General features: G+C 37.9%; 2 protein-coding genes across 3 annotated transcripts in view; one reads left to right on the forward strand and one right to left on the reverse strand.

The window, feature by feature from the left end:
• The window catches only part of MAIP1 (matrix AAA peptidase interacting protein 1), a 119458-nt gene extending 119168 nt beyond the window's left edge, over positions 1-290 (reverse strand). The window contains exon 1 of the mRNA XM_053698727.1: positions 3-290. Within this exon, the coding sequence (XP_053554702.1) occupies positions 3-290 (288 nt within the window). The remainder of the gene's footprint in view (positions 1-2) is intronic.
• Positions 291-299: 9 nt separating this feature from the next.
• Positions 300-17029, forward strand: part of TYW5 (tRNA-yW synthesizing protein 5) — a 36456-nt gene continuing 19726 nt past the window's right edge. Inside the window, exons 1-3 of one of the 2 annotated variants that reach the window (XM_053698724.1) lie at positions 302-437; positions 2128-2216; positions 8932-9086. In XM_053698724.1, coding sequence (XP_053554699.1) covers positions 2133-2216; positions 8932-9086 — 239 coding nt within the window. In that variant the 5' untranslated portion in view covers positions 302-437; positions 2128-2132. Of the gene's footprint in view, positions 438-2127; positions 2217-8931; positions 9087-17029 lie in introns of both variants that reach the window. The other variant, XM_053698726.1, reaches the window with a different exon arrangement.

Raw genomic sequence — 17029 nt, forward strand, 5'->3', positions numbered from 1 at the left:
ACTTGTTTTGCTCCCGCCGTAAACTCTTCTATGTTGAAGTCCCGGTCAAAATAGGCCCGAATCAGGAAGAAATAAATGCGGCTCCGGAACCAGATGAAGGGGTTCGGAATACCAACCACTACTACCTTGTTTTGCCCTGCATTGTTGTTGCTGTATTCCCGGGCCGGGCTTGAACTGGCTGCAGGGAGGAGAGGCAGCCTAGGACGTAAAAGAACAGAGGGCGTTCGGCAGTAAATTAGCGGGCTCCGTACACCACCTAATCTAAACAAGCGGAGGCCGGGGCGCAACATCTTTTGCGACTGAGAAACCGGTCCCGGAAACAGTCAAAAGAGTAACACCCGGTGTGTCCCCAGCACGTCAAGGATAGCTCCGTGCACTTGGGGAAGGCGCCTGCTGTGCAGCGACCTTGCCAGACATTCTACGCAAATCACATTCTGGTATGCTTTATTAATGCGCGGTACTGGGCTTATAACTTCTTGCAGGATCCTTTGTGTGTGGCAAACGGGGCACCGGGCAGACATGCTATGCGGGCATTGGCACTATTATGCAAGTGATGGGGAATGATGCTGAATACAGATAACTGACTGAACACACACATCAGAAAACTACCTGGTGCTATACATTTAACAACTGGGCACTATATATTTCACTTTTTCCATACACTGACAACGCTGTCGTGTTAAATAAAACGTCATGCTAACTCCGTCTTTTTTAGTTGGGGCGAGTAGACTGGCAAAAAAACATAAGTTTTATTTTTTATTTTTTTTGTAGTTTCACGAAGGCAAGGCAGCAAGTGACGCAAATAATTGAAGGCACTTCTGCTGCGACGTCCCAATGATTCCCCAGCCCTATAAACATATTACACGCAGAAATATTTGAATGAGTTTCGCGTTCCAAGTCCCGCCCCATTCATCTCAGCTATAGTCTAGAGAGGAAATCTGGGAATTGTAGTTTTACAATTTGTTTTCACCGCTGCCTTAAAGGGATACTAAATTTTTCTTTCATTATTCAGATAGAGCATGCCATTTTAAATGGACACTGAACCCAAATTTTTTCTTTGATGATTCATATAGAGCATGCAATTTTAAACAACTTTCTAATTTACACCTATTATCAATTTTCTTTGTTCTCTTGCTTTCTTTAGTTGAAAAAGGCATCTAAGCTATTTTTTTGGTTCAGGACCATGGAAAGCACTTGTTTATTGGTTGGTGAATTTACCCACCAATCAACAAGAACAACACAGTATGTTCACCAAAAATGGGCCGGTGTTCTGTGAAGGGACCTAACTTTTCAAAAGAGCGAACCATGTCACTTCCTGTGACGTTTCATCAGCTGTTGCTCTAATTTTGCCCTAGAAAACTCATTATATGCAGAACAGTAAGTCAAGTAATAAACTTAAACAGCTAGCATCAAATTTGAAACATGCTACACAATAATTTTACCGAAAATAACAGGCAAAAAAAACGAAAACTGAAATAGCCAAAAATACAATTTTCGGCCGAAACTTTCTGCGGCCGAAATTTCGGTGCATCCCTAAAAACAATGGTTTTAATATCCCTTTAACTATACGCTACTGTACAGTTAAAGAATTGAGGAGTAAGCTTTATTTTAATAATTGGCATATTATGGAGAGACGCTTTATTTAATTTTGATTACGTATAATGGAGCTGTAAGTAAGAAGTGGCAATCTTGCATTAGTAGTGAAAAACCTTGTGTAATTGAATGACAAATTACACAGTCTACATTTGCTACCTTGTTTACATGTGCATGTCCACGGCCACTTTAACAAGGATATTTTCCTCTCCATCAATATTTGCTACCTAAACATGTGCACATGCTTGTAATTACGTAATTGCATTCCACATGTTCTTTTGAAACGTGGAGTGCGATAACGTAATTGTGCACATGGAGGTAGCAAATCTCGAAGAGGGAGCTAATTTGGACAGAATTCTGGTAAGGGCAAACAAATTGCTGTAACTTGTGCTACATGCATATATAGTCCTGAGCTGACTTGAATTAGTAATGCATCCAACTTTTGAGTGTGCTAGTCTGCATTATGTTAGAAACATAATGCTTGTGCAGTTATTGGAAAATAAAATGCATCATGTATATTTCTTGCATATCTAGGTGCCATGGAGTATACACAGACAACAATATCTTTACCTGTGTACACAGGTGTAGATAAGGAGACATTTCTGCAGGATATTTACCCAGCGGTGAGTGTTTTACATTATTCCTCAGTACAGAACAGAAGTGAAAAAAAAAAAACATTTCAGCCCTTAAAGGGACATTGTGCTGTAAAATTGGTTTCCCTTAAAGGAACAGTAAACACTGGTAACAACTGTAAAATAATACATTTTATACTAACTTTATGATCATGGTTAGCCTTGTTGTTTGCAGACTCAAGCCTCTATTGGTGCCTTTAAATAGGAAAAATGGTGGGTGGAATTTGGCTTTTGAAGAGCAATTGTAGTAAAAAGGATGTTAATTTAGTTTAAAAACACAGAAATATCTTGATGTCCACTGTTCTTTTAATGTGTATTAAATGTGTTTGAAATAGAATAGTTCCTTTTGGGTTTAGGTTTGGATTTGAAATAGCTACTTCTGCTCTTTGAAACAATAATCAATTTTTCCTTCAAGAACTTACCCATTCAAATGGACTGAGCCTACACAAAAAGCTGCAGACCTCCTTATCTTATCTCTGTCTCTCTCTATACACAAAGATCCGTATCTAGTTACTGACATTTTCTGTATGGGTAGTTTTAATGAGCCTAACCAGCCAATTCAATTGCAAGATTAAACCTCAAAAACAATTCCCCATATATTTAATACTAAACAGCTTTTATAAGTCATTGGGAACTTATCAAGTGGAAAGACATTAAAATACAAATCTATATGTTGCTAATGCATTTTGTTTGTAAAATGCTACTCTGTCTCTACAGATCCTGATCCCACACTGATTATTCCCAGTACTGAAGTAAATGATGTTAAGGTTATGCTCCAGCAAACTGTGAGACTTGAACACTAGCACTGTAGTGGTACCAAAAGGAAGTATTTAAATATGTTGAGTGTTCTCCACAAACATTTTTGCCAGCTGGGTTCCATTTTGAAGTAGCCAGGTGGCACTATGATGGGTGTAATATTTTCTATTATATCATTTTCAGCTATTGAAAGCACAAATTAATTGCATAATGTAACGTAAATGTATTTAAAGGGATAGTAAACCCCAAAATTTTCTTTTATGATTCAGATAAAACATACAATTTTAAACAACTTTCCAATTTAATTCTATTATCAAATGTTCTTCATTCTCTTGTTATCCATTGCTGAAGGGACAGCATTGCACTACTGACAGGAAGCTGAAAATATCTATTTAGCCAATCACAAGAGACAAATGTGTGCAGGCACCAATTAGCAGGAGCTCCCACTAGTGTATAATATGTGCATACTCATTGTTTAGAAATACTAAGAGAACGAAGCACATTTGAAAAAAGAAGGGAATTTAAAAGAGTCTTAAAATGACATGCTCTATCTGAATCATGCAAGTTTAATTTTGATTTTCCTATCCCTTTAATGATAATTAGTGCAATAAAAATTTAACATTTTTAATACTGGCTAGTTTTATCTAAATATTGGCTAAAATTTTAGCCAGCTGGTCAGTAAAATCAGCGGTGTGGTGCACCTGCTAAAAAGGTCCTGGGGAGAACGCTGATGTTTTCTTTGTTCCTGTTTATTTAAAAAGGAAGATAGGATATACACAAAATTAGAGTGCTACAAACGTGTGATACATTGCCACAGGTTTTACAATTTAAGTCTTTAATATTAAATGATTTATTATTATTATCCGGTATTTGTAGAGTGCCAACAGATTCCGCAGCGCTATACACATAGGCGGTATACAAGATAACATTTATAGGGATCAAATGGGTAGAGGGCCCTGGCGAGAGTATTAAAGGGATAGAAAGCTCATAATTGAAATGTGCATGAATGTATTTTAAATTTAAATAGAAGATTTTTTAAATATATTTCCAATAGTAAAAATGCTTCTAGTAAAAGCTATTACTGTTTTTTAGCAGCATACACACATATGTTATGAGGGCCGTGCACCAGTATTCAAGCTCAGGGAGCTGGTATGGTGTGTATTGTGCTTGTGAAGCAGGGTGGATACAAATCTATGCTTTAAAAAAAAAATAAAAAAAAATATATTTTTTTATTTAAATAGGATTTTTTTAAATAAAATGATTTTTGAGGAGAAATCTAACTAAATATAGTTTCTATTTAAAATACATTATACTCCAAAGGTTATTAATCCTGAAATATAGATTTGTTTTTAATTATATAGCAAGATTCTGAATATTCATGGCTGTAATGGTTTTTTTCTTGGTAAATTAATGCCATTAGTTCATTCACAATATCATGCTCTCCCAAAGGTTTCCGTCAAATTATTTTGGACAATTTTTCTATCTTGAAGATATTATCACATATTATTGGTTTTGTAGTTCTCAAAACTGTGAATTTGTGTCTGCTGCAGAAATAACATTCTCCTTCTTCACAGCAACATGTTCTAAATGTAACATACAGAGTTGATAAATAGACCTTAAAGGGACATAATCATGAAAGATAACTTTTGGGTTTCCGATAGATCATACAAATTTCAGATTTACTTCAATTATCCGATTTGCTTAATTTTCTTGGAATCATTTGTTGAAGGAGAGCAATGCTCTACTGGGGCATAGCTAAATACATTGGGTGAGACAGTGACTAGCAGCTAGCTCACAGTAGAGCATTGCTTGTGAGTTTACCTATGCAGGCTTTTCAACAATGTATTCCATGAGAACAAAGCAAATTAGACAAAACAGACAACCGTTTCTTTAAAGGGACACTAAACCCAAAAGTTTTCTTTTATAATTCAGGTAGAGAAAGCAATTTTAACCCCTTAACGACCAACAACATATGTGGTACGTCCTGCAAAAAAATGCAGTTAACGACCGAGGACGTACCCCGTATGTCGTTGGTCTTTGCCGCTTTCATGTTATTGCAGTGATGTCTCAATATCGAGTCATCCTGCAATAACACTTCTTAGCCACCCAATGCAGAGAGAGCCACTCTGTGGCCCTCTCTGCATCGGACATTGATGGCCGTGATTGTTGGTGGGTGGGAGCCGATGTGGGAGGCGGGTGGGTGGCCATCAATGTAATCCAGGAGTAAGAGGAGGCAGGATCACGGGTGAGGTCACCGGGGGTGCACACGGACACGCGTGCACGCACGGGGGAGGCGGGCAGGCACGTGCACGGGAGCGGGTGGGATCACTACACTATGAGACCTTTTTAGTAAATAAAGTGGTTGAGAGGAGGGTGTGAATTTTAATCCAAGGGATCTGGGAGGGGGTGGGGGGTTGGTTTTAGAGGGGGGAAGCTACACTACAGAAAAATATATAATAAAAAATAAAAAAAAAGCCAACATTTTATTGTAAACTGGGTACTGCAGACAGCTGTCAGTACCCAAGATGGTGCACAATAAGGTAGAGGGGGAGGGTTAGAGAGCTGTTTGGGGGGGGGGATCAGGGAGGTTGGGGCTAAGGGGGGATTCTACACAGCAGAATATGTTTGTTTTTGTTTTTTTAAATACCTTTTTATTTTAGTACTGGCAGACTTTCTGCCAGAGTACTTAAGTTGGCGGGGACAATTGTGGGGGAGGGAAGAGAGCTGTTTGGGAGGGATCAGGGGGTCTGATGTGTCAGGGGGGAGGCTGATCTCTACACTAAACCTAAAATTACCCTGCAAGCTCCCTACAAGTTACCTAATTAACCCCTTCACTGCTGGGCATAATACACGTGTGGTGCGCAGCGGCATTTAGCGGCCTTCTAATTACCAAAAAGCAATGCCAAAGCCATATAAGTCTGCTATTTCCCAGAGAAGAATTTACAACCGTTTGTGCCACAATTGTCCAAGCTGTTTGTAAATAATTTCAGTGAGAAACCTAAAATTTGTGAAAAAGTAAATGTTTTTTTTTATTTGATTGCATTTGGCGGTGAAATGGTGGCATGAAATATACCAAAATGGGCCTAGATCAATACTTGGGGTTGTCTACTACACTAAAGCTAAAATTAACCCTACATGCTCCCTAATTAACCCCTTCACTGCTTGGTATAATACACGTGTGGTGCGCAGTGGCATTTAGCGGCCTTCTAATTACCAAAAAGCAACGCCAAAGCCATAAATATCTGCTATTTCTAAACAAAGGGGATCCCAGAGAAGCATTTACAACCATTTGTGCCATAATTGCACAAGCTGTTTGTAAATAATTTCAGTGATAAACCTAGTTTGTGAAAAAGTAAACGTTTTTTTTTTTTTTATTTGATCGCATTTGGTGGTGAAATGGTGGCATGAAATATACCAAAATGGGCCTAGATCAATACTTTGGGATGTCTTCTAAAAAAAATATATACACTTGTGCTCATAAGTTTACATACCCTGGCAGAATTTATGATTTCTTGGCCATTTTTCAGAGAATATGATAACATAAACATTTTCTTTCACTCATGGTTAGTGTTTGGCTGAAGCCATTTATTATCAATCATCTGTGTTTACTCTTTTTAAATCATAATGATGACAGAAACTACCCAAATGACCCTGATCAAAAGTTCACATACCCTGGTGATTTTGGCCTGATAACATGCACACAAGATGACACAAAAGGGGTTTGAATGGCTATTAAAGGTAACCATCCTCACATGTGATCTGTTTGCTTGTAATTAGTGTGTGTGTATAAAAGGTCAATGATTTTCTGGACTCCTGACAGACCCTTGCATCTTTCATCCTGTGCTGCACTGACGTTTCTGGATTCTGAGTCATAGGGAAAGAAAAATAATTGTCAAAGGACCTGTGGGAAAAAGGTAGTTGAACTGTGTAAAAGAGGAAAGGGATATAAAAAGATATCCAAGGAATTGAGAATGCAAATCAGCAGTGTTCAAACTCTAATAAAGAAGTGGAAAATGAGGGGTTCTGTTGAAACCAAACCACGGTCAAGTAGACCAACTAAAATTTCAGCCACAACTGCCAGGAAAATTGTTCGGGATGCAAAGACAAACCCACAAATAACTTAAGGTGAAATACAGGATATGTGGTGTGGCTGTTGCAATATGCACAATATGGAGGCATTTGAAGAAAGATGGGCTGCATGGTCGAGTCACCCGAAGAAAGCCATTACTACGCAAATGCCACAAAGTATCCCACTTACAATACGCCAAACAGCACAGAGACAAGCTTCAAACCTTCTGGCACAAAGTCATTTAGAGTGATGAGACCAAAATTGAGCTTTTTGGCCACAACCATAAACGATACATTTGGAGAGGAGTCAACAAGGCCTATGATGAAAGGTACACCATTCCTACTGTGAAACACAGAGGTGGATCGCTGATGTTTTGGGGATGTATGAGCTACAAAGGCACAGGAAATTTGGTCAGAATTGATGGCAAGATGAATGCAGTATGTTATCAAACAGAACGCCTCATTTTCCACTTCTTGATTAGAGTTTGAACACTGCTGATTTGCATTTTCAATTCCTTGGATATCTTTTTATATCCCTTTCCTGTTTTGCACAGTTCAACTACCTTTTTCCCACAGATCCTTTGACAATTCTTTTTCTCAGAATCAAGAAACGTCAGTGCAGCACAGGATGAAAGATGCAAGGGTCTGTCAGGAGTCCAGAAACTCATTGACCTTTTATACACACACACTAATTACAAGCAAACAGATCACAGGTGAGGATGGTTACCTTTAATAGCCATTCAAACCCCTTTGTGTCAACTTGTGTGCATGTTATATGGCCAAAATCACCAGGGAATGTAAACTTTTGATCCGGGTCATTTGGGTAGTTTTTGTTGTCATTATGATTTAAAAAGAGTAAACACAGTTGATTGATAATAATTGGCTTCAGCCAAACACTAACCATGAGTGAAAGAAATGTTTTTGTGCTATCATTCATATATTCATATTCTCTGAAAAATGGCCAAGAAATCATAAATTCTGCCAGGGTATGTAAACTTATGAGCACAGCTGTACATGTCAAGGGATATTCAGGGATTCCTGAAAGATATCAGTGTTCCAATATAACTATCGCAAATTTTGAAAAAAAAGTGGTTTGGAAATAGCAAAGTGCTACTTGTATTTATTGCCCTATAACTTGCAAAAAAGCAAAGAACATGTAAACATTGGGTATTTCTAAACTCAGGACAAAATTTAGAAACTATTTAGCATGGGTGTTTTTTGGTGATTGTAGATGTGTAACAGATTTTGGGGGTCAAAGTTAGAAAAAGTGTGTTTTCCCATTTTTTCCTCATATATTTTTTTTTTTTTATAGTAAATTATAAGATATGATGAAAATAATGGTATCTTTAGAAAGTCCATTTAATGGTGAGAAAAACAGTATATAATATGTGTGGGTACAGTAAAAAAGTAAGAGGAAAATTACAGCTTAACACAAACACCACAGAAATGTAAAAATAGCCTTGGTCCCAAACGGACAGAAAATTGAAAAGTGCTGTGGTCCTTAAGGAGTTAAACAACATTTAAATGTGCTTGTATTATCTAATTTGCTTTATTCTTTAGATATCCTTTGTTGAAGAAATAACAGTGCACATGGGTGAACCAATCACAAGGCCTCTATGTGGAGCCACCAATCGGCAGCTACTGAGCCTATCTAGATATGCTTTCAGCAAAGGATATGAAGAAAATTAAGCAAATTAGATAATAGCAGTTAATAAGAAAGTTGTTTAAAATAACACGCTTTTTCTAAATCGTGAAAGAAAAAAATGTGAGTTTCATGTCCCTTTAAAGGTATAAGGTAATCAACAGTATGCATTAAAAGTGTGTTAGAGTGTTTTTTGTTTTGTTTTAAAGACACTAAATCATTTATATACTTTTTTTCCAGAGGAAGCCAGTAGTCTTGAAAGGTCTGGATTTGGGAGCGTGCACAAATCGATGGACTGTGGATTATATGAGCAAAACAGGAGGGAGTCAGGAAGTTAAGATTCACGTTTCTGAGGTGCCACAGATGGATTTTATCAACAAAAACTTCATTTACAGGTGGTGCTTCAGTATAAAAAAGGATGTAAACTATGTTTGCAGTAATTACAGTAAGCATATATATTTTTTTAACAATTAAATCTTAATTGCATCAGTAATGTGTCTGCAAAGGAACTCCCCAATATTTACCTTTTTAAAACCCTGTCAGCTTGCCTCCCCCAGCTGCCCTGACGGCTGATCTATTTATTTATTTATTCTATTTTTTTATCAGTGCGTGGTTCAGGCAATTACATGGCTACCTATAGCACTATTAGCCACTACACAGGGAGTGCTCCTGTACCTTTGGCAGACATCTCATGCATGCACATATTTCTTAAACACAAAGTAAATGGTGAACTGCATGCATATAACATTGTGTTTCACTGTTTATTTTGTAGTAGCAGTGTGCCAGCCCTTTGTGAGAACTAGCTCTTTCTAATTATTGAGCAATGCTAAAAAAATAAACAGGAGGTATGTACTCCATATACGTTACTGCAATAGAAAACGTGTTTATTTTTATTAAAAAAAAAAGAATTTAAAATTTAATAAAGGAGAGATTTTTTTAAATTTATATTGGGCTAGATTACAAGTGGGCACTTACTTATTGCACGCTCGTAAACTGGCAAATTCATCCGTTTACAGGCGTGCAATAAATAACCAGCCATTACAAGTGGCTGGTTATTGCTACCCGGAGCTCTCAGTAGTAATTAGCACTCTCTGGTAGCAATTCTCTGGTTAATTTTCTAAATGTCCCCCAATTACACCCAAACTTAAAGTGATTGTAAAGTTTAAGGAATTAGTGCCCAGTATCTAAAAATATTATTTAAAACAGGGGCACTTTAATTCATTAAACTTTACAAAGACACTTCTTTTTTAAATATTTACCATTGCGTTATGGTAACTAACCATCTCCGACTATCGAACAGATCGATGATGAATCCGTCTCCAATTGTTGCATGCCCCCTTTGGCGTCTAGCTTGTGGGGCACACAACTATTGGAGGAAGCCGGATTCATCATCCATATGCTAACTACAGTAGAAAATGCGGGTGGAGGATTGGCGGTCTGATTACCATAATGATAAGTATTTTAAAAAAAGAAGTGCCTTTGTAAAGTTTAATGAAAGTGCCCCTGTTTTTCTGATTATTTTGAGATTCTGGGCACTAATTCCTTAAACTTTACAATCCCTTTAATTTTCTGAGCACTTATTGTTACTGCAAGCTTGGGATAGCAATAACCAACCACTTGTAATTAAAAGGGACAGTAAACATATATATTCTTTATCGCACGCCCGTAAACGGACAAATTTGCCCATTTACTGGCGTGCAATAAGTTAATAAAAAAATAACTGCACAAAGCAGTTTTTAGATGTTAAAAGTGGTGGGTGTGGGGTGTTAGAAAAAAAAAACCAGCACTGAAAAGTGCCTTTACATTGTGTTTCCTGTAAATATATATGTATATGCTTATATACATATTTATGTGTTAATATGTGTATATACACATAAATATATATGTATATACATATATATTTAACATTTGCTGCCCATCGCTGTGCGACTTACCCCCTTTGCTGCGCTAGGTTCTCATGCCATATCTTGTGATTGGGACAGATTCTGTAATTAAAATTAACAAACTGTGAAGCAAAATAGCATACAATCCATGCAGAGAAAATTCAGTGTGTTGTAAGGAATTAGACAAGTGGTTGCTATAATAATAGAAACCTAGTTTAAAGGGACATAAACACTTTATTTCATACGATGGTGAGAGTCCACAAACCATGGCATTTGGGATTAAGCGCCACTTCAGCAGAAAGCCGGTACAAATTGCCCAACACATCAAGAACTTTAATACCTATCACCTCCTTTTTTCCATTAGTCTTTATTTTTGCCTTCACAGGAGAACAGGTGAAGTGGTGTGATGATGATATATATTTATAGAAAGGGGTGCTTAAACTGCTGTGAAGCCCAGTATACTCCTCAGAGGACAGAGAATAGGACTTAAGGGTGTAGAGGAGTACTTCCAATTTTATGCACACACTGGAACAGCACACATACACAGGCACAGAATCCAAGATTTGTCAAGTCTCAACATCAGCAAAGCAAGCAAAAGGTGTTACCAGTCATGTTTAAAAGAAAGGACCTTTATTACAGGGTCCATAGGAATGAAATACAATGTTTCAAGCCTGCTATAGGCACATAATTATGTATAGCAGTGTCATGTCCATGCCCATGATTAAATAAATCTGGGACCTCTGTTACTGGTTCTCTCTCAGCTTGGTGCTCTGTCACTGCGCCACTGGAGGGCCCTGGCTATTTAAGGCAGCCTCACAGACCATTCCCTGCCCTGACATTGTGGTTTACAAGTTTTGTTTGTGCTTCTGTCCTGAACCTGAATTCTTCTTCTTGTTCGATGCTTCTCCTGGTTCCTGAATCTGGCTTGTCTCCTTACCTCTCTTTTCGATGTACCCAGTGTATGACAAGGAATTGGACTTCTTATCTAGTTTTCTGAACTTTGGCTTGATTTCTGACTATTTTTCCCTATCTCCCAATGTTTGATGACTGCTCGTACTGCGTCCTCAGCTGACTTCTGACTACTCTCTCTCATTACCTGCCTGTCTCTGCTCCTGTTATCCTGTGTCACATCCTTGAGCTCTGGTATCCTGCTCCTGTACCCAAGTCCTGAAGAGGGCACCTGCAAGCACCATTGTCCAGAGGGTATCTGTCAAGTACCAGTATCCAGCTACTATCTTAAGCTCTGCAGAGGGTATTTGCATAGTACGAATCTCCAGCTTCTGCAGCCATGTTCTGAGGAGGGTGAAAGCCAAGTATCAGTATCCAGATACTGTACCCAAGCTCTGCAGAGGGCGTCAGCCCAGCTTCTGTATCCTGCTCTTGTCTCAGCCTCAAGTGGGCACACCCTAGTCTTCGGCCTCAAGTGGGCAAACCCTAGTCTTCGGCCTCAAGTGGGCACACCCTAGTCTTCGGCCTCAAGGGGGTACTCCTGTTTCTGGTGCTAGAGGGTGCACTTCTGATTCCAGTTCCTGTGCGAACATTACTGTTGTCCAGTCATGTTTCCAGTATCCGAGTCTCCAGTTCCTGTACAATAAAACTTACCTTGTCTCCTGTTCACTCAATCATGCCTAAAAGGGGTAGTTCAGCTAAGAAGTCTATTCCTCTGACCCCTTTTAAAGCACAAGACAGCCTTAAAGGGACACTGGACCCAAATATTTTCTTTTGTAATTCAGAAAGAGCATGCAATTTTAAGCAACTTTCTAATTTACTCCTATTATCAATTTTTCTTCGTTCTCTTGCTATTATTTGAAAAAAAGGCATCTAAGCTTTTTTTTGGTTTAAGTACTCTGGACAGCACTTTTTTATTGGTGGATGAATTTATCCACCAATCAGCAAGGACAACCCAGGTTGTTCACCAAAAATGGGCCGGCATCTAAACTTACATTCTTGCATTTCAAATAAAGATACCAAGAGAATGAAGAAAATTTGATAATAGGAGTAAATTAGAAAGTTGCTTAAAATTTCATGCTCAATCTGAATCACAAAAGAAAATTTTTGATACAGTGTCCCTTTAAGTCTGACACCCCCTCACATGAGCTCTAAACCCCTGGACCCTCTCCCATGAGAATGACAAGCAGGCCTGAAACATATTTTGTTCCTATGGACACTAAAAGAAATTACCTTAATTATTTCTTTACAAACGTGGCTGGAATCACCTTTTGTTTGCTTTGTGGATGTAGAGGAGTACCGCAGAGCGAGTTTCTCACTAAAAAAGGAGACCTCAACCCTGGCGTGCAGCTAACTGACCCGGAAGCTCTTTCAAGCAAGTGAAGTATTAACCCCGGACTCCTGGTGTACCCTAGCCAAAGCGGAGGATCAAACCGCATAGATACACAGATGAGAAAAAGCGGCAGGTACAACTCCAGACCGAAATATGCAGTTTAAAATAAAAAAAATACTTTATTTAACCAGCTTAAAAAACACATGCAGACATGGCAGGAGGAGGACAATCAGTCTAACATGTTTCACGCCCTCTATAGGCGCTTACTCATAGACTACAGTCTATGCCTTAACTCTAAGCCTTTATAGGCAGGAGCAGCAGTCAAATTAACCACTTCAGGCCCAGAAAGTTACAATAGAGTAAAAACAATCTCCTTAATAGATACTGGAATATCATTGCATATACTTATATGGTAATATAGACCTTATCAAACTAGTGTCTATAGGAATAATTAACCAATAATTATTACTTTTGTATGACAGTGCATGAGATGATAATATCAAATATTCATAAATAGAAATATATATATATATATATATATATATATATATATATATATATATATATATATATATAAAAAATAGAAGAGAATTGCACTCCTAGCTCCAAAAGTATAATGCCTTGGGTGCAGCAAACAAAATAAATAGAAATGTGGAACAAGCGCACTCCAAAGGACTTTAACAAAATCACTTTAATCAGTATTGATTAAAGTGATTTTGTTAAAGTCCTTTGGAGTGCGCTTGTTCCACATTTATATTTATATTTTTATATATATATATATATATATATATATATATATATATATATATATATATATATATATATATATATATATATATATATATACCAACAGCCTGACATGATATTAATATTAATTATCTATGAAAAAAAAAGTTAACATCACATTCCCTATTCATACCTAATGGAAAAATGTGTGCACAACTTAAGAATCCAATACAATTCTTTTTTTCTCCAAAATCTTATCCCTATTTCCACCTCTTAAAGGGATTGTGGCAATATCTATAACCTGCAAGGAAAGATTCGCTTTATTTGTTAAATGAAAACTATTAAAGTGATCTGCCACAGTTGAATCTTTGCTAAAGTTTTTTACATCTCTGATATGTTCATTAAAGCGTGTTCTTACTGTTCGTGTAGTTTTACCTACATATTGAAAAAACATAAGTTGTATGTGAGTAAATATATTACCTATTAAAACCACAATTGGCATATAAATCAATTTGATATTTTTTCTTATTTACTTGACATAAAAAATGTTTTAGTTCCACATTTATAAGTACCTTTTTTGTTTAGCCAAGTGGTAACACTCATCCGAGTTTCTCACTAGCCTGCCTCAGGTGTCTCTGGGACTGGTCCTGCAGCCTCCTTCTGTTGGCTCTGTTGGGGTACATCATATGTCAGATCCTGAGTCGGTACTATCTTACTAGGATAGGAACGTCTACTAGACACAAGATGTATGCTGAGGGGTAAGTTCAGTAGAGTGAGTGTTTGCAGTTAAAGTGTCAGTAAACTTTAAAAATAATGTTATATAATTCTACACATAGTGCAGAATTATATAACATTATATTAGCCAAACATTTATAAAACATAATTTCCCCTATTAATTTAAAAAAAAAAAAAAAACGCTGTTTCACAGCCTCTCTGCTCTCTGCTGAGCGGGTCTGTTGTATTTACTCAGCGCATCGGGCCAGCTGTATAGTCACAGCCCGGCCCGAATGCGCCATAAGACTAAGTGCAGCTCGCTCCTGTCACAGGAGCGAGCTGCACTTAGTCTTATGGCGCGGTCGGGCCGGGCTGTGACTATACAGCTGGCCCGATGCGCTGAGTAAATATAACAGACCCGCTCAGCAGAGAGCGGGTCTGTGAAACAGCGTTTTTTTTTTTTTTTCATTTAAATTAATAGGGGAAATTATGTTTTATAAATGATTGGCTAATATAATGTTATATAATTCTGCACTATGTGCAGAATTATATAACATTATTTTTAAGATTTACTGTCCCTTTAAGGTACATGCTATGTTCTCACACAGCCCGCAGGCTTCAGAGTAATTACAATACATATTGTATATCACAGCCAGGGGAGGGGCTCTTTATATGGGGCACACACTGGACAACTGTAAGAGGCTAAGGGTTACTGCTATTTAGAGACTGCACAGAAAGCGCATACTTTACATCCCTGAAATGTTCCATTTCAGTGCAGCAGTTTCGTATGCTTACAAATGGTTTACAAATTTAGCGCTTTGTTTATTTCAGCTTCAGGCTCAGGGGCTTTAATTATCGGTGCTTAGAATGGATTTATTTCTTCATAGCGCTGTGGTCTCGGCACAGCAGCAGCCATCTCTGAGTGCGCACCTCTATTAAAGTACTCCAGTGAGAACTTCCAGCAAGGGCGGAAAGTACTCACATATCAAGAGCTCTTGGGGCATTGTTTAGTTTTGCGGATTGTGTCTCTCATTGCCTTGAGTAAACAGGGTTATGTTTTAGACTTTTAGCAGTCTCTGCTATGATTTCCCCACACTGAATAGCACAGATATTTTTTCAGATATACATAGTTTCTTGCTGCTAGTGTAGTTAAAGTGAAGGTAAAGTTATCGTTTACTGAATCAAATATACCATTTCTCCCTATCACCTTATAATAGTCGCTAAGGGATTTATTTTTATTTTTCAAATATTTGTGTTTAAAAAATAATTTCCAATTCACTACCGTTTATCTACTTCCTCCTTAGGCATTCAGCGGTCCCACCCGCTCCCAAATGCGCGTGCACAACCCCAAATTCAATTGCGCATGCGCTAATCGCCGATGGTCCCATCCTATTACTTGACAATGTCCATACCAGGTGGATATCCCCACAGACTACGTCATCTCTCTTTACACACGCCTTCTATAACCTGTTTACACACGCCTTCTATAACCTGCTCAAGTTGTCGATGTGCCTTGTTACCTGTCTGTACGATCAGAGACAGGAGCTGCATTTATTGCAACGTATTGAAACGTTTCTTAAAAACATCGATCTATTAACTTTGTTTGCCCAATATACTATAGAATCTATATTACAATTGGGCAAACCGAGTTGACAGGTCGATGTTTTTAAGAAACGTTTCAACGATATCAATAAATGCAGCTCCTGTCTCTGATCGTACAGACAGGTAACAAGGCACATCGACAACTTGAGCAGGTTATAGAAGGCGTGTGTAAACAGGTTATAGAACGCGTGTGTAAAGAGTGATGACATAGTCTGTGGGGATATCCATCTGGTAGTAGGAAGCACACATGCGAGAAACGGGTGCGCGCAGGGTTGAGAAACCTATTAAAAAGTCATTAGCATATGCGGTGACGAGTAGAGGGGTGGATGACGTCGGTTGATGGCCGCCTAACGGCCGAAAAATCAGTTGGTTAAAAATAACACGTGATTGAAAGGGGGAAAAAAATAATTTTTTACAGGTTGTATTTGGGAACAAATAGAAATCAAATTATAAAGGTAATATATTTAAATATAACGATTTATATCAAATATGATGAATGAAAGTCATATTATTTTTAAACATTTAATGATATTATAGATAGAGATGAGGTTAACTTTACCTTCACTTTAACTTCACTTAACAGTTCAGGTACTGTCATTTTCTTTCATACAGGTGGTGGGAGTCCATTACTCCTAGGAATTACTCTTCCTGGCCACAAGGAGAAGGCAAAGATTCCCAACCCCAAGAGCTCTATAAAACCCTTCTCAACTTACTAGAAAGTAGTTTTATCTTTGGCTCTGCTGGAGAAAGGTGAAGAATGAAGGTGTTACAGATGTTCTTCTGTGAGAGGGGTTCTCAGACTGTTTTTGAAGCCTATTTCCCCTCAGAATGCAGTTGCTGACAGAGGGATGTATTGGGTAGTGGCACAATTTTTAACCTGTCCTTAGCCTCCTCATGCCGGGTCTTTGATATATTCCTATTCCATTTCCTCTGCTGTTATGTTTCAGCACTGGTTTGGCTTTCTACTAAATCCTAATTTATCTTCCAGCAGCTGGGTGTCTGTAGGTACGTACATTTTTTATGTATACTTCTTGAACTCTTGGGCTGTTTAGTTTGTACATTATTGTATTCTGTAGCCTGGGCACAATATTTAGTATATATAAAGTATATTTATATTTGTTTGGCTTTAACA

Source organism: Bombina bombina, chromosome 1 (assembly GCF_027579735.1).
Source record: "Bombina bombina isolate aBomBom1 chromosome 1, aBomBom1.pri, whole genome shotgun sequence".
Classification (NCBI taxonomy): Eukaryota; Metazoa; Chordata; class Amphibia; order Anura; family Bombinatoridae; genus Bombina; species Bombina bombina.